The 23,243-nt window shown below is 38.2% G+C and overlaps 1 protein-coding gene and 1 long non-coding RNA gene across 3 annotated transcripts in view; one reads left to right on the top strand and one right to left on the bottom strand.

The window, feature by feature from the left end:
• LOC118602968 overlaps positions 1 to 12,038 on the top strand; it is an 83,949-nt gene extending 71,911 nt beyond the window's left edge. The window contains exon 4 of the long non-coding RNA XR_004951055.1: positions 10,671 to 12,038. This is a non-coding gene — a long non-coding RNA (uncharacterized LOC118602968). The remainder of the gene's footprint in view (positions 1 to 10,670) is intronic.
• Positions 1 to 22,457, bottom strand: part of SOGA3 (SOGA family member 3) — a 58,736-nt gene extending 36,279 nt beyond the window's left edge. The window contains exons 1-4 of one of the 2 annotated variants that reach the window (XM_016157129.2): positions 22,144 to 22,457; positions 19,002 to 20,260; positions 18,324 to 18,548; positions 16,385 to 16,543 (exon numbers count right to left, since the gene is read on the bottom strand). In XM_016157129.2, the coding sequence (XP_016012615.2) occupies positions 16,385 to 16,543; positions 18,324 to 18,548; positions 19,002 to 20,165 (1,548 nt within the window). In that variant the 5' untranslated portion in view covers positions 20,166 to 20,260; positions 22,144 to 22,457. Of the gene's footprint in view, positions 1 to 16,384; positions 16,544 to 18,323; positions 18,549 to 19,001; positions 20,300 to 22,143 lie in introns of those variants that run through there. The other variant, XM_016157130.2, reaches the window with a different exon arrangement.
• Positions 22,458 to 23,243: the final 786 nt, after the last annotated feature.

The following is a 23,243-nucleotide window of genomic DNA, read 5'->3' on the forward strand; positions in this document are numbered from 1 at the left end:
CCTCTAAAAAGGTTGAGCAAGAAAGAAGCTTTATACTAAAGCATGATCTTGGGAGCCAAGGGAAGTGTGGGTGAAGGAGGCATGCCAGGATAATCAGGATAATTGTGTCATTCTTCTGTGCAAAATCTTCCAGCCATTTTCCATCTTGCTCAGAGTCAGAGACAAGCTTTACTTAGCCATAGGAGACCTGAATGACACACTGAATCTATCTCGATAATGTTTTAAAAGACTTGACCAGGCTTCAGCCCATACTAATTAAAACAGACCCTGGGGTTGGGCCCAGGCATTTTTTCCCCAAAATTCCCAGGGTTAGTATAATGTACAGCTGGCTCTGAGAACCACCGCCCTGCTCTATGTGGTCAGCCCCACCTCCACCCCAAACAAGCTCTCAGACCTCATCTCCCAACACACTCATCCCATTTTCCTTGCTCTACTGTCACAAACATCCTTGTGGTTCCTCAAACATGCCAAGCATGCTTCAAATGTGGGGCCTTTCCTCTGCCTGCAACACTGTTCTTTATATACTCTCATGACCCATTCTCATAGCTCTTTCAGGATTCCTAATAAGACCTTCCCAGACAACTTCATATAAAATAACAAATATATTCTTTCCTCTTGCTCCACACATCCCTTGTCTTCTTATCCCTGCTTCATTTTTCTCCATAGCTCCTCCCATCATCTGACTTATGTATTTGTTTCATGTCAGTCTCCTTGTTCTGGAATGAGTCTACTTGCACAGGCTCTCTGTATGGTTCTCTGTTAGAGTTCCAGCTCTTAAAAATACACCCAGCACAAAGTAGTTGCTTAGGCAATCACAGATAAATGAGAAAATGGCTATTTCAACTTTATTTCTTTCATAGGTTTGCTTTTGAAACATTCCAACCTAACAAGTTGGTAAAAGGTTAAAACAAATAAAAGACCATCTTCGAAGTTCCATTTAAAGTTTGGAAAAATAAAAATGTCTCAACTTGTTAAACAAAAGACTACAGAGCAAAAAATGAATGAGCCAAAAAGTATTTAACATGAGACATATGATATTTTTTCATTGTTTTACTACTTTTCTTGATTTTTAGCAATCCATTTTCCCTAGGGTTGCAAATTAAGATTTGGGAACTCAAAATTATTTTGTAAAAGATATCTGGTACCAACATCTTTTGATGGACTATCTGCCTTTATGGCTTCTATTCATGGGCTTCTCTCCCACACTTTGCCTTCTGTCCCTGGTCCTCCAAGTCCCAGAGCCTCTGCTTCTATCTTCCTTCCCTCAAGCTCAGGTAACACTTTTCCAAGTTGCTTTCTAAGTATCCTCTTCTTTACCCTCAATCATGGGAGGAACCAAGTCAATGACATTCCTCCTGACTCTTTCACTTTCCCTAGCTTTGGAGAAATATCTGTGTGATAATTGTGGTGTCAGCTAAATTACTTCCTATGTGAATTCCCTAAGGGCTTACAAAAAATAGTCTGGAAATTATGAGCATAGGAGTATCTCCTATGCTTTGGGCCCTAGTCAGTGTCTATTATACATTAGACATAAGACTCTTACTACTAATTAAAGCTTCCGATTGTAAAATGGTTTATGAAACTGCTGTATTTTCCCTCCCAGTGGGCAGTCCATTTGCAGTATGCCCCATTAAAAGAAAGAGTCTATTTCTATACCTCTTCAACCTGAGCTGGCCTTGCGATTTGCTTTGACCAACAAAATGTGGTGGCAGTAAAATGTGGTAAGAGAAATGATATGCTAGTTCTAACTCAACCCTCAAGAGATCTTGCACACTTCTGCTCACCCTCTTTTGGAGACATGCTGCCCCTTATGACATGTCTAGGATAGCGGGTAGATGAGAAGAATTCTGCCCATCTGTTGCTTCCATCATCCCGCCCAATAAGCACTGCAGAAGCAGAGCCTCCCAACTAACTGCCAGCTGACCACAAAATATATGTGGGGATCAAATGAGACTAGAATAAACCATAGAGAGGACCACAGAATTCTATAAATAAATGATTGTTGTTTTAAGCCACTAAATTTTGGGATGGTTTATTACACAGCAAAAGTGGATACATTTACCAAGTATTTTTCACCATAGAGATCAAAAAAGACAGTAAGCTAATGAACTCAGTTGTTATTTGTGAAACAAAATACCTTATTTAAATTTCTGAAAAACAAAAGAGGCATGCAAAAGTTCAAGAGAAAGAGTTGAAAGGAATTATCAAAAATAGAAAAAAATGAAACAAGGTACTTTCCTTGTTTCTATTTCCCTCCTGCCTATTTTAGTTCCAAGAAAAATTTTAAATAAAACTGAGTTTTAAATAAATGATTACAAAAGCACACCTTTTGGTTCTAAATTGCAGATGCTTCTTTTAATAAAAGTAGATGTTCAATTAGCACAAAAGGTGTAATATGAGTTAAAAGTTAATAAAATTCATTCCAACAGTCAAGCTTATTATAGAATCTGACTCAACACATTTTTGAAGTATTTCTTCTATTTGAACTTAGCTTTTATTTTTCCTTTTCAGGAAGAAGTGATGCATGTATACATCTTGACAGTGTTCCCTTGATGTAGGTTTCCACTTAATATCTGTCAATTCTGCCCCTAGTCTTAGCAAATTCTGTTTGTCCTGTTCCTAGAGTTTTCTTATGTTGGGGAAGAAAAATATCTTTAATTTCACAAGATTCTAAAGACAAATTCTAAAGAAGCTGCACTCAGAAAATTCTCTACTATAATTTAAGGATTAGATTTTCCAAATTTCCACTGATTGAGAAGGTGAGAATTTATCAGAGAATAGAATGGAGGTGAGAGAAAAAAGAAAGTCATTCTTTATTTATTTACTCCAAGAAACAACCTTGAAAGATATTTTGAGAAGATACTAATAAATAAAAGGCATCTAAATTTTTTATTCTGGGGAAAATGGTAATTTCTTTTTGGATTTCAAATCTACTTAAAGTTAAAAATCACTTAAAAAGTGATTCAAAGAATAAATCTATTTTACCTTCTATATAAATCCCTCCAAACAATAAAATAGAATGATCACATCTCAAGTATGTTCTTCTCTGAGCTGCTTTAAATTATTCTAAGATTCAATTTTCCTCATAGTTGGTGGGCCTGAGGGAGCAGGAGCAGACTTTAGATGGATAGGCCGGAATTAGATGAAAGTGCATTGGCTGAGGCATTTCAATAGGGAAATAATAGTTTTTCAACAAATGGTGTGGAGATAATTGAAGCTCCATATGCAAAAGATAAATTTAAGCACCTAATCCACCGTAAATTAACTTGAAATGAATTGTAGACTTGATGGTAAGAGCTAAAACTAGAAAACTCATTTAAAAAAAAATTAGAGTGAATTTTCCTATAGGTTAAGCAACAATTTCTTAGAGATGATGCCAAAAGTGTAAATGATTTTTTAAAATTTATAAATTGGACTACATCAAAATTAAAAAATTTACACTTCAAAAGACACCAGAAAATAAGTAAAAAGATAAGCCACAGAAGGAATATTGCTAATCAGACATCTGATTAAAGACTTGTATCCAGAATATATAGCTTAAATTAGAACTCAAGAATAAGTAGAAAAATAATCCAATTAAAAATAAAGCAAAAAATTTAAAAAAATATTGCATAAAAGAAGATAATAAATGAAAAATAAGCACATGAAAAATGTTCAAATTTAGGAAAACACAAGTTTAAACCACAATGATATACTATTTAATGCTCAATAGAATAACTATAATAAAAAAGACAATAAATGTTGGCAGGATGTTGATAAATTGGAACCCCCATTAACTGCTGGTGAGAAAGTAAAATGGTACAGCTGCTTTGGAAAAGAGTTCGGCAGTTTCATTAAAAAGTCAAACGTAAATTCATTATATGACCATAAATTCTACCCTTTGATATCTACCTGAGAGAAATGAAAACATATGATCACACTAAAACTTGTATGTGAATGTTCATAGCAGCATTATTCACAAAAAAGGAAAATAATCTGATGTTCGTCAATGGGCAAAAGGAAAAACAAAATGTAGTATACACATATAATCAAATATTATCTGAAAATAAAAAGGAATAAAGTACTGATACATGCTGGGATGAACTTCAAAAACACTAGAGAAGTAAAAGTCAGATGCAAAAGTTAACATATTCTAAGACTACAATTGTATGAAATATTCAGAAAATACGAAGGTATAGATTTGGAAAACAGATTGAGGTTACTGGTAAGAATAGGAAACTTCAAGTGGGTAGGGATCTTTATGGGGTGATAGAAATGTTCTAAAATTATATAATGGAGATGGATGCATGATGATATATTTACTAAAAAACCATTAAATTATATTTAAAAAAATGAATTTATGGTATGTAAATTATACCTCAATAAAGCTCTTCAAATGTTTTGGGTCACTAAAAAGAAGTATTCAGCTAAAGAGAGAGAAAAAAATTTTAAAAAATATGTCCAAAAATTATTTACTCTGAAAAGCAGAAGGCAGCTTTCGAAAATATTATATTCTTAACGGGATAATAAATATGGCCACTATGAATTAAAAATAGAAATTCACAGAGGATACTATAAGCTCTGAAGAATAGATTGTTGTTTGGAATAAGAAAACTCACCAAGGATGCTAAAATTCAACATGAAAATTAAATTTTGCACTGGAGTCTTTAAAAAACACAACAGACAACATGGCAGAACATTAATTCAATGATATTGAGAGTAAACTTAAGAAATCATCCAAGGACACAGGTGGAAAGGATAAAAAAAAAAAGCGAAAGGATAAGACAGTAATGAGTGTACAAAGTGAAGAAAATTCTAAGAAAAAGTAGTGTGTAGTGATTATCAAGCCTCTACTATAAGAAAACTCTGAGATAATAAAAAAATGTTAAATTTCAGATGAAAGAGTCTATGAGTCTGAACATATTATAAACAAGGACCATCATCTAGATAAGTCTTGGCAATATTTTTGAACTGGTTATTCTCCTTTATCTACTGAAATGCACCTCCTCTGCCCTGTTGTGTGCTTCAGAAGGCTGACCTCTATGAGGTGTTTTATCCAGGCCCCCTTCCCTACCAGTTGCCTTCTAGTTGCTTTTGGTCAATAGAAGGCCCTGGCAAAAATGCTAAAGGATGAAGGGTAGAAGAAAGGATAGTTCAGGATATTTCTCCTCACTTCCTTGCTTTTTCAACACCGTAGCAATAGCTAAGACCTCTCCAAATGACAGCTCCCACTGGGTGCACCCTTCTCCAGAGTTCCAGCTTTCACTGGCTCCTGAAACACTATTTCCTCAGCAGTGTTTTCATTTCGAAAGCTGGTGACAGTTTCCAAGTATAGCTAATCTCCTCTGAATGCCTCACTGGCCCAAATTAAGAATATTTTCCCTAAACCCCCCCACACCACTGTAAGTAATTGATTCATTTAGGGTGAAATTTATTTCCTACTGGAGGACCCTGATACAAAATGTTAAGAAAAATATTAATATCTATCTATCTATCTATCTATCATCTAAATAAATTTGATCTACAAAGAAATCAAAGTCAGATTGATCTCACACTTCATTGAAAAACAAATGCCAGAAGCTAATGGAATAAAATATATAATGTGAGAAGAAAAATTTTTGACTCAATAATTCCATTCTGCCATTCCTGTGTCAATCAAATGCTATTTTCAAAAATTCAAAGGCTCAAAAAATATAATATATACAACTTTTTCTGAAAAAAAGTTGAAAGCATTATAATCGATTAAAGATTATTTAAAATTGAGGTCTCAGAAATGCAGAAGTTATTTAAAATTATTGACAATACAAATTGAAATTGTTTGAATATATAGAATTGTTTATAGGACTATATATTTACATATGAGGCAAAAGGTACTCTTTAAATTGAAACTATGTACTATAACAATGAATAATTTAATATTAAAAATCTTAGCTATTTAATCCCATATTAAATAACAAAGACAAGATAGTAAATCAAGGGGTTGTACTACCAAAAGAATTCTTAATTCCTTGCTTCATTCTTGATCTCGGTAATTGCAAAAACTGTGAATTGTACATGTATTACAAGAAAAAATCTTAAATACTAGTAGAATTAAAAATAGAATAACTACTTTCCAAATCATTTCAAAACATAATTATTCTAATTTAAATCTAGCCATACCTCTAAATAACTGAATTCCAATAGCTGTATTTTATCTTTAAAAGACATACATTCCACAAAACAGATCTTCCTAAATACATATAGATGGCTACTGTTTTATAAAGTTCCATGAAAATCCCTTCTTCCATGGGCAAGGAGGCAGTGGATACAAACATATACCTACATATTATTAGTAGCTCATTATGTACTTGAATACAATAATCAATTGTTCTAATTATTTCTATTATTCAAGGTTATTGGCCCAATACAAGTGTAAGAATACTTACTTTGTGAAGGAAAGAAAAATAATGTAGTTAATTTATAAACCACTTGCCACTATAATTAATTGGTTAGAAGAACTAGAAATAAGTGAGCTAGCCAACAGATGAATATAGAATAGTTTGAATTTTTAATTTTAAGCTTTTCTGAGTTGAACCATGCTGAATATAAATGGCCCCATTAATTGAAATATATAAGTATAAAATGGAAAATGTCAGGAAAGAAACTAAATGACATCTTTAAATGTCATCTTCAAATGTCATTTACCATCTGGATAAAGATCAGTTTAAGTGACCCTGAAATGTAAAAATGGAATTTGAACAGAGATATCAAATAAATTATTGTGATTGTATTTCCATTAATATGCAATCAAATCTAAAATCAAGATACCACTGAGTTTTCAATTTGGAAGATAGGCTTCCTATAGTGAAATTACAAGTTATATTTACTCAAACATAACACAAGTATTAGAAAAAAAAAGGAAATAAATAAATTCTAATTTAAGAAGCTAAAGATGAGCTCTTCTGACAGCAATCACATCTTTTAAAAAAATCTCTTGCCCAACCATCTATTGATAGTTTTGGTATGTATAACAGTCTCTGTGTATAAATTAAAAATAAATATGGTTTTTAAATTCAGAGAGCACAGAATGTAGATGTGGAGTCAATAAAAGCTACAAAAACAATCTAAAGTATCTTGTCCTTTCTCTGTTAAAATGTTTAAGAAGAATATTTATAGAGCAGCAAAGATAGGAGAAAGACATTTATTTCGACAAATTGACATCATCAGCCCCGTCGATGAACGCAGGGTAAGGTAGTACAGACAAATTGTCTGCACATCCCACAAAACATATGTAAATGTCAGCTAATGGATGGGTAAGCAGTAAGAACTAAGGACATGCCTAGTAGAAGAGGGAACAGGACAGGTGAAAGTTAGAATGTCTTTATGGTGAAGTGAGATGTGAAGCGGAGCTTCAGAGAGCAGACGACTTGCATGGGGAAATAGACAGCAAAAGTATTTCAAAGGCCTGTCTGTATAAAAGAACTGGAGTCCTAGATAAAGCAAAAATTTCAGTCTCTTAAACTTAAAACTTCTTTCTAGGAGTGAAGTCTTAATCAGCTAATCTAGAGCTATGTGGTAATAGCAACAACAACTTTTGATGTCTATATTGAACCTTACTGTTTATAAAGCACTTTTCACACACATTATTTCAAATTATCTTTGTGAATAGAGTGGATAATAAAAATATTCATTTTCCTTTAAAAAGTGACTAAGTCGAGAGTCAGTTATTAAGTGACCTATCTGAAATAACATAGGTATTAAGTCTGTAAAAAAGGGAAATATAATCAACAAACATGAAAATAGTTTTCTAGCCCTATGTTTCTAGGTGTTTTTTTTTTTTTTTTCCTCCAAAGATTCCCTTTCTATAAACAGATTTTTTACTGTAGGCTTCTTGGCAGTCCTCTCAAAGCTTGCTCAGAGCACTCCCATGTGCAGTAGAGGTACAGAACTTGAAATTCTTGGAGTACTGAGGTCACAAAGAAGGCAGGTCATTTGTGGATTAGGAAGGAGATGGAAGTGACCGTGAAAAAGGCAGCCTGAGTTCCTATCGTGAGGCTGTGCAGCATTGGCCAGTGGAGACTATGGACTTGGAAGCACACAGATGGTTGTGGACCCAGCCTGCTTACTTGTTATGTTAAATATTTCTGAGCCTCCAGTGTTCATCTCGAAAATGATGAGATGAACAGTGACTGGCACAGTGACTGGCTTATAATTAGCACTGAACCACAGCCCCGGGGTCATTTCCCATCTCTCTCTAGCCAAATTAACTACTGAATTGACTGTCCCAAACACTGAAGACTTAAAGCAAATTTAGTTGAATAGTCTTTGGGAGTGACAGGATCTGCAGTCTTATCTCATTCTCAAAACCTGTATTTTGCATTTTTCAGCAAAGCACAAAGAAGTTAAACTGCAGAACTGATATCCAAGGCATCAGAGCTGTCCTCCTGTTCTTGAACTTCTGTCCTTATTCTCCTTCTCAGGAAGCCCACAAGACCTGTTTCAGGGAAGACTTATTGCTTCTGGGGAATAAGTGGAGTTTGAGAGAAGCAAGATGAAGAACTGGAAGTTTCTAGGAAGTAGCAAAGTCTCGAGAGACCTTAAATCCTGGAATCAGGTTGAGGCTGGAGTTACTTGTGTACTTCCTTCTCATTTTGTTTGTTTTGCACTAAGTGTAGTGGAAAAAAGCCCCGGTTCTGAGTCCAGTTTCTTGTTCTCTTTGCAAAAGAGGGCCTGAAACACTTCTCTTAATGTCCATTCATTGTATCATTCAAAATTATTTGTTGTTCATCAATTTTGTGTCAAGGACCTCTGGCTGTTGTGGACAGACACAATGATGAAAAAGTCTCGGTCCTTACTCTCAGGTCCGTACTTATGGTCTAGCACAGGAAAAATATGTATGCAAATGAAAGATGAGATAACGGTGTTATTGTTTTACAGAAGAATGTGGTCTAACTGATACATGCCAGGCACTGAATTGGATGGATGTTGAGGGTGGGACAGTATTTAAAACAGGTATGGGCCCTGTCTTCACAGAGCTTACTGTCGTTAGATAATGTATGTCCAAGTATTCAGTAGAGTGATGCATATGTGTTAACTATTGTCAAAATAAAACAGGTACGAGGTTGCTGTTTATCAAAAACTAATTAACTTAAGGTCAGGAACTACTTTCATAATGACATTTAACTGTTATGTGTGCGGGTGTGTGTGTGTGTGTGTTTTTCTATAGATTAGATACATAGATATAGATATAGATATAGATTAGATATAGACATATAGACATAGACATAGACATAGACATAGACATAGACATAGATATATGCTCAATAAGTGTTTGCTTTAAAAGCCTGATAAAAGTTTTTAGGTTTTGGCCTCAAGGAACAGGCTGTTTTCTGCCCCCACTAGGAACAAGGCCCTTCTCAGGTAGCAAAGTCGCTTAGGGTGGAGGGGAGTGATAGAGAATGTTAATTACTGCTCCCAAAGCCTGAAGGCATGATGTGGACTAGTTATGTCACAGCTCCACCTTCAGAATCCCTTAAGGAAGGAACTAGTTACTCTATGGGGTTTGGTTCTAAGGAAGTTTTTGTCTGTCTCATACACAGAGAACCAAGTAACACCTAAGAGATTCTTATTAGCTTGTGGAAATGTAGACTTTCACCTTCAGAGAAATCATAGGGGGATGAAAATAAATTAAATTTCAATAATAACAAAATACAAATGTTTAGATGTTTAACTGATATCCAGCATTCATTAACTCACATGCCCATTCCCTATGGTGAGAGCCTGGCAGCCTTCCAGGGGCAGATTTCACCCTACAGAACTGTATAGTTAAAGAACCCACCTCAGAGGCTTTCTGCACAAATTAGAATGCCTAGGTACCATCATTCAATACTCTGGTTTATTTCTTATCATAAAAGAAAATGAATTCCGTGGTTATCACAAGATCTCTGTGGCTTAATGTGGACGGCTAAAGCAATATTGAAAGCATGGCTCACATTATTCAGAAATCTCCACTGTCCTCAGCCTAGCACACCGGGTCTTCAGTTCTGATTTCTTCACTAAACCAGGCTCTGAACACTGAGCAGTAGCAACAAGCAGAAGGCATTGCAAGTGAGTCCCTGTGATTCAAAACTCTTCAGCAATGCCCTCAGTGAGTGCAAACTGAGTTTAATGCAACACTCTGATAACTATGTCTTTGTATCCTCTGTGGTATCTATATGGCCATACTACAGCAGTTAATAAATTACTGTTCACTAAATATGTGTTGATTGAATAAATAAAAAAGATATAATAATAAAATAATAATAATGAAATAGAATGGCATGGTTGACTATGAATAAAACTTTTTGGGAGGACAGAGATGGATAACTGACAAAGTAAAAAATGACATTTTTATAGGTACCATTGAGAGCATTTAGTATAATTTCTGCACTTACGAATAAAGTAAGTGAGGCCTATAAATTTCAAGATACTTTCTCGAGGTCACAAGGAGTGAGAGGTAAGGCTCAAAGCCAATCTGCAGCCTCCATGATATGCGCTTTCTAAGAAACCATACTCAAATTCATAGCTACCGACAAAGTGCTTTATTTTTATTTTCTGAAATTTGTAATTCCTAATTTGTTGTTTAGAAGGCTCACCAGTCCATTGGTTGCTATATAAATAACATGTTTATAACTGTCAACACTTTGAGGTAGTATAATTACTCTTCTTCATAGTTGCTCTGGAGGCCTCAGAGAAAGCTTCACGTTTCCTTCATATCTGGTCACAGGTAGGAAAGATTTTTTTCATTATTTTTCTCCCTACCTTGATTGCTACTAAACTCAGATCTGTTCATAATAATATACATCCCTTGGATTAAATTTGCCTTCATCTTCCCAGAATTCTTACTTGACCAAATTTTTAAAACCTTATTTCAATATTTATGATTAACTGCATATCATTTCGAATTCCTTTTTATGGTAGGTTTGATAGAGACGTAAAAGACTCTTCAACAATCTGTAGGTAGCATATATTTAAACACAGGAAAGCTGCTCGTCTCAGGGGTGATCACTCAATGTTCAGACTAGAGCCCCAGAACCTCTGTTAAACTGGGAAAGTCCAGGGTTGGAAACTTAACTCCTGTGGATATGGTTTATCAGCAAATGCAACAAACCTTTCAACATACAGTGGTTAAATACTTTTTATGAAACCCACAATGCTGCAAACATCAAAATCAATGGATATTTCAACTGAGAATTGCAACTCAATAGGAGATGCTCAACCAGGTAAAACCTGTATTTTTCCGGTGCCTTGCTGTTTTGAGAATATAAAGTCCAAAATTCCAGCCAAGAAAGAAACTGGGATCTAATCAGCTATATAGGGTGCATTATGTTGACATGTATTTTTATCTAAAAAGTCAGAAATTTGAAGTTTATAATAAAAGTTCAATGTTTCAGAAAATAATTCTCCACCAGGGATCCGTGTACTACTTTGCTTTTGCTGGGGCTTGGCATCTCAGTAAAATAAAACAGCCACTGACTCAAGACTGAGTCTTGGGGATCACTTCACAGTGCCTGCAACTGCATATGTAATCACACGGAAAAGCATCCAACGAAGTTTATAATTCCTAAATAAAAACATCTTTAAATATAAATGGTGACTTCCTGAAAGACAAGCCTTTCTATGCTTACTTGGCATACTCTTCCTTGTTTTTAATTTAATCTCTATTATTCCTGCCTATGTTATTCAAGAAAATATTGTCTCTGAAAAATGATAGTGTTTGATACATTTCAAAATATTTATGACAATTTCATTTTAAAATATCACTGACTACTATTCCATTTTCTTTTAAAACTATAAGGAAACTACCAGAACCTGGGGGAAATATTCAAAATGCCAAAGGCATTCCCCATTAAAACTGTCTCTTGGGCTGCTTCTTTGATATTTTTCACTCATCATTTCTTTTTTGCACTTTATAAAGATGTTCTATCAAAGTCAAGTATAATTACAATCAGTTCTTTATATAAGAAAATAAATAGGTAATTATAATCATGCCAGACAAGCAATTGTTTATTAATGTGTTCTGTAATAGTCTGCATATACAAATATACTCTGTATAATAGAGACAAAAAAAAAAAAAAAAACAGAGACACTACTATTGAAATTTATAGCATTATTTTTTTTCATTCTAGAATGAAAGTTCATGATAACAGATAAGCCATATTAAATAAATTCACAGAAAATAAAAATCCCAAGTTAGATGGTGCTATTGTAGTAGGCCAGTTGGGAGCCCTCGCAAAAGACCAGGAAAAATTAAGAGAATCATTTTCTTTTGAAACTCTTGGGTGAGGGTGAGGGATGAGACAACACAGAGTACAGACTCTAAAACAAAAAAGATCTAATAAACAATTCTTATCATCGTCATCTTAATTAACTTTTTTCTCTTTCTGTTTTCAAACGTCTTCTGGTGGTTACTTACTTGCTCAAATGTCTCCAAGCAACAGATCTTAAAAGTGACATGAGAAGACCCCTCTTTTTTGAAGAGCACAGGAGTTTCGAAGCTTTGAAAATAAAGATTCTTCCTACAGCAACAGGATTTCATAAAGAAGAGTGACCCTCAATTAAATGGAACAAAGACTCACCTCTCATAGATAATGTATTGTAGTGTAGAGAGCCTTCTCCAGATCCTCACTTTATGCTATTTGTGCATTAACCTGTCCTTGCATTCAAAGAACTAGTCATAGTTTCCATGAAATACCTTTTACAAAAACCTCTGTCTCTCTGATTATGATACTGTAAGATAGAATACCATTTTTCCCAGGATACATAAAGGTAAAGGCATTTTTCTACTATAAGAAAGCATACTGCTAGGACATTAATGTTTTATAATTAAGATAAGAATGCCATTAGATTTTAAGGCAGCATCCTAAGAGGTCCCTCCTATTTGCAGTTGGCAGAATATCAGCTGTTTCAATGCAAGCAATGAACTACAGTAGACTCAACTAATTACCTCCATCCTGTCTCTACTCAACTCTTTTTATCCCCTGGTGCCTACTCCATACTCTCAGGAAGACAAGATAGGCAGATGGATGTGAGCAGGTGTACAGGACTTTGTGCAGCCACCAGCCCTGAGAGCAATTGGTTAACACCCTTGAAGCCAGTTAAACCTTTAGTAAATGGCTTCCAAACTCCAACAGATGGCCTATGGGTCTCAGCTGTGCTATTCAACATCTATATGACTCCATATAAAAAAAACTAAAATCAGAGAATTGGAGGATTGCTTTTCTCTAATATTCTATTTAACATTTTATGATTTTACTCCATAACTAGTTTATTCTCTTCATAATGGAAAGCTTGGCCTGGTTCTATTTTCACCACTGGTTGATGCCACAAAGGGATAACGATCGTGTGGTTGCCACTCACCAAGGACTTGAATATGTTTTCATTTTACAACCAAGGAAGCAGATGGTTAACTGAAGCTGTTGCAATTATACAGGGACAAGTCAGTCTTCAAACTCATAGCTCCTACCCTATAAAGTGAGCTAGTTATTATTGCAACTCAGTTTTAATATTTATCTTCTTGGAGGGTAATGAAACTACAATTATAAAAATCTTGTTTAAATGAAGCATTTCTGCTTTCTAAACATATTTTTAAACTACTTTTTCTATTTCTGATACTTTTCTGAACACTATAAAGATCAACCTCAAATGATTATGGAACTTTCCTACCAGAATATTTTTTATTTCCCCTTTATTACATTTATAATCTCTTAGATCTTTGTCTTCCACTCTGTTGCCCTTCCTCTCTATTTCTATTTCTCTCCCATCTCATCTTCTCAAACTGCATGCACTATTTCAGAGCCTATCTTTTTAATTAAAGGTTACTTTAAAAGCTGATATGCTACATATACCCTACATACCTGCTCCTAAATTCCTTACGCTTTTACTGTTGTAGTTTCTAATCAAGGATTAGAAGTTGGCTTTTATAACTCCAAGGAGAATATGAATTACCTCTTTGTCATGAACACATATACCTACACTACCTGGTACTGCAAGAGTGTTTTCCCTATTTAGAATTAGAGCCCTGAAGGAGGAAATAGTCATAGAAAAGGGTTATGAGGAACAGAATCAAGGAATGTATCTTTATAGTGATTCTACTGAAGAAACACCCAGGTTCCAGCCCTTCTTCCTGGTAGCCAGATTATTTGGGTTTTTATTTTAAGATGGGAACAGTCTCATCTGCCTGGCTAATGTACAGCTAATCTATAGGCATTTTCCCCTTTCCTGGACACAGGATGAAATTCAGAAAGCTCTTATGCCATTCTGAAATCCCATTTTCCAGATACTCACTTGACAAAAATCTACGTGATACCAAATCAAATCATAAGCCATTTCTATTGTATCCTGGGTAATCAAATGTTATTTTGACTTTAGTGTTTTTAATTGTATAAACAAAGACTATGGGAGAAGGCAAGTGAGATATGATCACAGAATGGAGCCAATGGGATTGACAATGAACTTTCTTTTTGCTTGCCCATAAGAAGGTATTTAATCGTTACTGTTCTGGATTGCATTTTGTCCCACCCCACTCCCATTCATATGTCAAAGTATTAATCCCAAGTACCTCAGAATATAACTTCATTTGGATATAGGGTCTTTACATAGGGAATTGAACTACAATGAATTTATAATGATGGGCCCTAATCTAATGTGACTGGTGTCCTTATAAGAAGGGGAAATTTGAACATAGTTACAAGGAGAATGCCATGTGAACATGAAGATAGCCATCTATCTATAAGCCAAAAGGAGAAGTTTAGGACAGATCCTTCCCTCATAGTCCTCAGAAGGAGTCAATCCTGCCAACACTTCTCACCTAAAGAACTGTGAGAAAATGTTGGCTAAGCCACCGAGTTTGTGGTACTACTTTGTTATGGCAGTCCTAGCAAACAAATACAGCTATCTACTTATTTTTTTCCTAGAAATAAAACTGAATTTTCGACATACTTTAACTGTACATTACTGTTAAAGAAACATGTATCTATATTAATTTCATATTTGATCTCTTAACTTTAGAAAAAGATCTATGCTGCTCTTTAATGGTAATGTCCAGGGGTTCATGATTAAAACCATTACCCCTGCAGCTGAATAAACCGAGGCAAGGAGAAGTTTGAGACCTTTAAGTTACTCAGTGAAGACAGTCAGTTGCATGGCTCCCAGTCTCTATGATTTTCTACTGTATCCCACGGCCATCCTTAGCTATTAGCCAAAAATAACATATCATTAAAATGTCATGTTAAAAAAAATGTTTAAAGTCAGAATAATATAAGAATAAGTATAAACTTAGATCATAAAATAGTTTATCCTATTCAAAACAGTTTTCTATAATTTCTGACACATATTTTAATCAGACTATTGATATTTTCATAGTTACATGGTATATATATTTTATACCATTTTGAGATAAGAACAGTAATGGAAAAGAGCAATATCTCAGTCCATGGAAAGATTAAGATTTTCATTTAACTTCTGCACGTTTAAGCAGAGGAAAATGTTCAGAGGACCACATGCATATTTGGTAATTCTCAATAATAGTTTTTGCAAGTTGCACTGTATACTCAGGCAGTTTTCAAAGAAGAATATTTTAATTCAAGTTGTTACTTATCACAAAGCTAATTATTTCTTGATAGACCTCTTCTGTTTCTTTTCTCTTTTAATTATTTTCTTCAATACCAATTTTGTTCTTTGAGAAGATTCAGGGGAAACATGGCAAAACCTTGAAATAGCTGATGTGGGAAAGAACACTGATTCTTTTACCCTAAAGGGTAGAACTAAAATGAATTGGTTCAATTTGCAATTAAATAGATTTCAACTCAAAACAAAGAAATCCTTTAAACAGAGGTATGCTGTGATGCCGTTGGCTACTGCACAAGATGCTTTAAGGGTTAGTCCCTGGTGATTTTCTAAGCATCCCACCATTTAGAGGCTTTGTTATATGAAAGATTCCAGCAAAGATTAGATTACATAGATTAGATGACATGAGCGGACTTTATGGACTTTTTCATTGTTAAAGTCTGTGGTTCTATGAACTTAGGAGTAATTCACACAACTAGTTCTTTCTCTCTGTTAACACAAACTTATTCCTTCATACTGTTGGCACCCTTTGTGTTTGGTACAGCTACATTATTTATTTCATTAATATACATTTAGATGACACAGAATAAAATATCAGTCGCAGTTCATATATATCAAGTTAGAAGCAGGACTGAAGTCAAAACTTTCTTTGCTATGGATTTATCACTATAAACTCATTTATCTTACTATATTGAGTGAGAACAACAAACTGCTTTATAATCATAAGAATGGAATTATTTTAACAGTCACATTAGTCCTTAGAATTCTTTTCTAAAGAGTTAAAAATAAATAGCACACCATGAAATAATCGAATACTAACCTCTTTCATTTTTTCCAGTTCATTCTGTAAAGCTTGCTTTGCAATCTCAACTTCTATAAGCTGTTGTCTCAATTTCTCATTTTCATCTTCTGTTGTCGTTCTCTTTTCTTCCACATTTTCCAATTCATGGTGAAGTCTCACAGACACATCCTTTGCAACCTAAATTGAAACATTTGTAACAAAGTATAATTAAAGACTACAAAATAGGTGTGCTAAAGTTATATTCATATTAAATGTATTAAGAGCTGATAGTTACAGTGTTTACTGTATATAGGCATCATTCCAGATGCTTTATATATAAGCTATTCATATACATAAGCCATTTAATCCTCACAACAATCCCATCAGATAGGTACTATTATTTCTATTTTATAAATGTGAAAACTGAGTCTCAGAGATGTAAATAAGCTCAAGGTCACACAGCTAACAAGTGGCCAGGTACTCTGGCTCTTGCCTTTTGTCCTTATAACCTCTACATCACACCGTGGTAATGTTCAATTGTGTTTTATCACTCGTAGAGAAATTTCACATATCTCCTCTAATTTTGCAACAAAACTATGAGGTGGACACTTTTATTATCACCTATTTTAAAGACTAGAAAACGAAGTTTTCATAAGTGAAGTGTGGGCAACGAATTTTGATCCTATACTTCCAGATGCTTGGTTTTAGGAAGTATTCTAGTCCTTGAGACGGTTTTTAAAAAAATAACAGTGTGCATTTTGCCTCCTTTTTTGGAGATGATCTTGGAAACTTTAGGGTTTGAAAGAAAAGTGGAGCAATCTAATGTAGTGGTTCAGGACACAGGCTATGTTTTAGACTGGGTGGGAACCCAGCCTGGCTACCTACTAGCCAAGTTCCGGAACTGGAGACTGGACACTTCACCTCTGTAAAAGATTCAGTTTAGGCACCTGTTGAGTGATGCTATCAATAATCTCCATTAGTTTTTTTCCTTGAGAGCTAAGTGACATAATAACATAGGTAAAAATGCTTGCTGCCCGACCTAGTGCATTGTGAGTACTCAACAAATGTTAAAAAAAGAAGAAAAAAATAAGGCAATGATTTTCATAAAATGTTTTTTCATAGCTTACTTTTAAACAAATATAGAATAATTACACTTGATTTTTATATCTTGAAGTTAATACAATAAAATTTTATTTGGTTGGTTGTTCAAGGCCATGAAGATTATACTTGTTTTACATCGTCAATAAATCTGCTTACAGTTAAACTCAACCAAACAGAGCACACTTGCCTAAAAAACAAAACAAACAAAAAAACAAACAAACAAATGCATTTTAAAGTTGAAATTTTTCCACTGGGGGAGATTCCCAAGCAACTCTTCACGTTAAAAAAGAATGTGGAATGTTTTTTTCATTTACTTCACTCTCCCTTCACTTCTAAAGGGGTTCTCAAGTTGGACAGAAAGGAAGGGGTCCTGGAAAATGTGGGTGGGAATTTGCAGAGAGAAATCTCAACTCTGGTATCTTCCCAGTGCTGTTCCTATACAGGCCTTCAACTCCTCTGGAGGAGTCCTCATTACATTGCTCTCGAGCGCCTGCTTGACTCCACCTGGCCAGCCTTCACTTGGAAGGCAGATTCTGGAGGCCAGATCAAGACCAGAGCCTGTGCTCTGCCACACCCTTATTTCTGCCAGGAAAACAGGCGCCCTCCTCCCACCACCTCTGGAAGAGCCACAGTTACTCTCCCAGGTGACCCCATAGAGCGCGGACTGCCCAAGGCCTTCCACACACACTTGATTGTTCAGATCCACCTGTCTGTTTTTCTCCTTCTTCTAGGACTGATATTTTGTGGTCAGAGCTGCGAAACTGCGTGCCTCTAAAGCTCTTTACCAGTCCCCACTGAAGACCTTTCAGAGCAAAGCCCTTGACCAGAGTCCTACCCACCGCCACTGCTGCGCACCCGAACCCCCAGTGCCGCAGACCTTGAGGTCCTGCTCCAGGCTGCGCAACAGCTCCCCGTCGATTTCCCCCGTCTGAGCGTAGCGGAGCCTTTTGCGCTCGGCTTTGCGGAGGCGGTACTGCAGGATCCGGCAGTTTTTGTTGGCTCTCTCCAACTCGTGGCGCATTTCCTGCAGTTGACAGGCATCCTCCTCGAAGAAAGTGTCCCTCATCTCGTCCATCTCGGTCCTCAGTTCATCGATCTCGTTCTGAGGAGGTGACAGGCCGCCGGTCAAAATTAGCCTCGCCCCACACCCACCCCTCTGACATACACCGTGTACACCCCATCCCAACTCCAAATTCTCAATTTCATTGCCCCTCTCCAGGAGACTGGAGTGACACGGAACAACTAGAAAAGCAGGCCCTATTTAGGCCTTTTCTAGCTCTCCTACTCTAGCTCTCTCCATGAAAATGTGGGACAAACCATGACAATTAGAGAAACGAAGGCCCAGATTTGGATTTACATTAAAACCTAACACTACTAATCGTAGGCTGCTTTAAATTCGGAAAAGACCTCGGAACCCCCTCCCCTCATTTCCTGTTCGCCACCCTCTTTGAGGCTCCCTAACAGGATAGCAGCCTCTCACCCATGCGAAGACACGCCCTAATCCAACAAGGCCCACACATCCCCTCCCCCACCCGGATCCCCCCACCTTCCTCACCTTGAGAGTCTCGTTTTCCTCTCGAAGCTTCTCCATCTCCTCCTGCATTTCTTCCTGCTCCTGGAGCTGCTGCGGGTGCGGCTGCGACGAAGGAGGCGCCGCGGCCTGCATGCTCCCGCCGCTCGCGCTGCCCTCCGCGCTTTGCTGGGGGCCCTCCGCAGCCGCCGCCATTGGGGAGGCGCAAGGGACAGTAAGAGGCTCGCAAATGGCAGAGGCCCCAGAGACCAGGGAGCTGCGGCTGCTGCTGCCGCCGTTCTTAGTGTGCATCTGAGCCGCGGCTGCTGCCGCTGCCGCCCGCTCTTTCTTGAGATGGAACTGGATGAGCTCAGACTGCAGACATCCTTCCTTCCAGTAGCTCCCTCCACCACTGCTGCCGCCCCCCGCAACGCCGCTTCCGGAGTTTCTGCTGCCGGGGCCCGGGGTTTTGCCCGCAGAGGAAGAGGATGGCGAAGTGGAGGCCCCCTCCCCGCCGCTGCCACCCCTCTGCTGAGCGCGTACGCCTTTCCCTCGCCAGCCCCTGGGCGGCGGCGGCGGCTGCTGAGGAGCGCCCCCCTCCTTTTCTCCCAAGCCGCCGCCGGCTCCTCCTCCTTCTCCACCCCCTCCTCCTCCTTCCCCGAGCGGAGGGGGTTCCCCGAGTTTAGAGGACACAGGCCCTAGCTCCCGGGGCGGCTCCTCCGGCGGGCAAGGCCTCCTGCAGCCCACCGGGGCCAAGGTCGCCGCCGGGGCCGCTTCAGCACCAGCCACGGGCTGGACAGCTCCCGGCACGGCCCCCTTGGGAGCCAGCGGCAACCCCTTCTCTGCCCCGCCTCCGCTTCCTCGCGCGCTGGTCTGAGGCGCCGCGCGGCACCCAGTCTTGCTGCCCTGCTGCTGCTGCTGCTGCTGCTGCTGCTGCTGCTGCTGCTGCTGCTGCTGCTGCTGCTGCTGCTGCTGTTGTTGCTGCCACTGCTGCTGCCGAACAAAATTGAGTTTAGTGCTTGCCCCTACCGGGGACCGAGTAGTCGCAGTAGTTTGTCGCACCGTATTGTCCCGCAGTCTAGCGGGTGATTGAGCACGCTGCTGCTTTCTGCTGCTACCCTCCGGGTGCAGGCGAGCCTCGGTGGCAGCAGTGGCGGCAGAAGCTGCGGCTGTGGCAGAGGCAGCGCCTCCCGTCGGTGGCTGACTCATGGCTGTCTAGGAAAAATCTACCGGCTGCAATTTAGAACGGTCCATCATCAGATCATTGTCGTCTCTCCACACTTCCACTGAACTTCCTTTATAATCTGGGACAGAAACAAAAGAAGGAAAGCAAAAAGCATGTCTGCATTGTTACAGAGCAAAGGATGATTTCCCTGTCAAGAAAAGCCCTAGAGAATGATGAGATTTGGAAGGCGCTTACCAGAAGCTTTCACTTTAGGAATAAGATGCAGAATTGTCAATTCTCTTTTTGGTCCAGGGAGGCGCTATTTTCATCTCACTCCGCCTTAGTATGATGACCTGAAAGCAGCGGAAATTAACATTTTCAAGGTAGCGAGTTTGGGCAAGGGTGAGTCGTGGAGTCAGAAAATAATTGATGGCACGGGAGATTTTTAAAAAGAGGATAAGGTCGAGAAGAAGTTTCAGAGGAATAAATGTCCACATGCTAGAGTTGTCAATACCCTGACTTTTCAACTTTGGTTTTTCTCACCTCTAATCTACATTTTAAAGCCTAGTTTAATTGAGAAAGTTTTATTTAGTTAATATTTCCATGTCAATTATAGAAAAAGGGTTATAATGGAGGTTTCTGAAGAGAATTTTCTATGGATACATGGCACTTTTCCCAAACATCTCTAACCCTTAATGTTGTTCTTGGTTAAAGAAACGCACTCGATTTCCTTTAAACTATGACTGAGAGAAAATGTAAATAAAGAAAGACTTAAAATAAACTTCAGTTTCAAGCAAATAATGGCATTAAGAATCATTTATATAATTTAGTCATCAGTAACTAAAAGGATTTTTTAACTTTTGAGAATAATTTTTAAAATACTTTTGAAAAAGTTTACTGGTGGTTCTGCACAATTTCTTAAATAATAGGTGATGACTTTTCCACATTATTCAAATTTCATAGTTCTTGCAAATCATTTTAAGTGTAATTGCTAGATAGAAAATATTTTTATTCTTAAGAATCTTCTCAGATGGTGTATCATAGGTGAAGTTGTAATTTTTAAGTGCCCAGTCCATCCTATGGAACCAAGTTCTTAGGCAGAATGACCCTGCACCCAAGAAGGCTGATGCACCCTGACTCATGGTGATAAGATCAACTTCCATTGTGCTTTTTTTTTTTTTTTAAATAAATCCATCACTGGCATTTAAAATCTTGAAAATAGCAAGCCACTGTCTCAAGCCACTGTCTCCTGGATTTTTCTCCCTAGTGATCCAGCTAGCTAGTCAGCTAGTTAATAAGGTGCCTTTTCCTTAGAACTATAATTAATTTCTCATAAAGCACTGAGGGGCATGACTAGGCGGAAAGCTTTGCTTTAAAGAAAAATAAAATTCTTCCTATTAGGAGAGAAAATGCTTGACAGTTACTTTACTAGCATTATTCCTGTTACTGTCTATTTTAAGTATAGCTTAGCCAATGTTCAGTGATTCTTCATTTTATAAAGAAATATTACTGGACAGCTCTTTCTCCACCTCCTTTTCTCTTTCTGGGATCTCCTTCCAACTCAGTTTCAAAAATAGTGAACAAAGAAGACAGGGTAAAAAACGTCCAACATGTTGTTCCGGAGCCACACGCTCCTGGAATGTCTGGCCTAGTTCATCGGCTCGGGTCACACTAACGTGGACCACCCAAACAAGCTATATTGCCAATGCAACCTTATTTTAATTTTGAATTAGGCAGAATCACTCCAAGGCTGAGAGCCGCCAGAGAACGCTTAATCTCGGCCCCTAGACAGCTCTAACCCAGGAGAAAGCTCAGCTTCCACATTCAAAGGTACCTGGTCGCTGTCGCGTGGTTCTCCCAAAATGACTAGATGCTGTGTCTCTTCAAGGCTTCCCCTGTGGAAATCGCCAACCAAGCAACCTCAGAACAGCCCAAGCCACTTTTAATCTTAAATTTAATCTGCCAATAGACCCACCCCAACTCTCATCTCAAACCCGTTAGAAATCCGGAAGAACTGCTCACTTCTCAGCAGAGGCGATGTTTCGAAGTTGATGCAAATTAATAGCTCTTCTAATCTTCTGGCGACCTCAGGGTTTATTGTGTCTTTCAGAGGCGAGGAAAGTTTCACTTTATAGTATTATATGCACGACTTTGGGCTCATTCGTCGCAGTTCCACGCCCACTGGATTTCCCCGAACAATGGCGTTAACGCGTGGCCTCTGCGGCCCCCAGAGCCGGTTACTTCCCTGCGGTCCGCGGCTCGGCTAATGCGGCAGCTCCGAACAGGCGAACTCGGGAGGTACCAAGAGGTGCAAGACGCTCCCCGGGAAGTGCACTGATATTCATGAGCTGACCTCACCGGACTGGACAAGGGATGGGGCGGGACTGCAAGGAAGGGCAGTGCAGAAATAACCAAAGAGAGGCTACTTTCAAGAGGAAAGAGAAGAAGGCGGGGACGGGGATGGGGTTGGGGGTGACAAGAAGACAAAGAGGCCAAAGCCACGCCCGTGATGGAAGATCAGTAGCCACGCTCAAAGTCCTTGAGGCACTCCCATATCCCGTACTTGGCAGAAGATTCCAAAACCGCTCGAAATCGGATGCACTGGTTTTCTGCAAAGATTTGTTCCTGGGCTCGATAAATCTCTATCAATTATTTATTTGAGCTCTTTTCTCGGAGAGACGGATGCGAACAGGCTTCCAGGCTTGACTGATGTCTCCTGATGCAGCTGCGAGGCGCTGGCGGACGGCTGCTGGGAGTTTTCTTTGTTCGCTCACTTTAATTCTCAGTCAAGCTCTCCACGCGGTGCACGACGATCCCCACCCCCAACCCAGGCGGAGTCATCAGACGTCGTTTCCATGAGTAGATGATGGTTGCCAGACCCACCGTCCCACAGACAAAGGGTTCTTGTGTTGCCTTCACTAATTTAAGGCAAACCGTGTAAATACTGGTTTACAGAGATCGTTTACAGACTTGTTTGTCCTCGGTGCATTTTCCTCTCTACCAAGTTCTAGTTTCCATTGTGAATACAAGGAAAAATTAGTTAGAATCCATAATCTTAATAGTAGTGCATGTATTTGTAACAGGAATCATCAAGAGTGTATTTATACGATATGAGTTTAAAG

Source organism: Rousettus aegyptiacus, unplaced genomic scaffold, assembly GCF_014176215.1.
Source record: "Rousettus aegyptiacus isolate mRouAeg1 unplaced genomic scaffold, mRouAeg1.p scaffold_m13_p_1, whole genome shotgun sequence".
Lineage (NCBI taxonomy): Eukaryota > Metazoa > Chordata > Mammalia > Chiroptera > Pteropodidae > Rousettus > Rousettus aegyptiacus.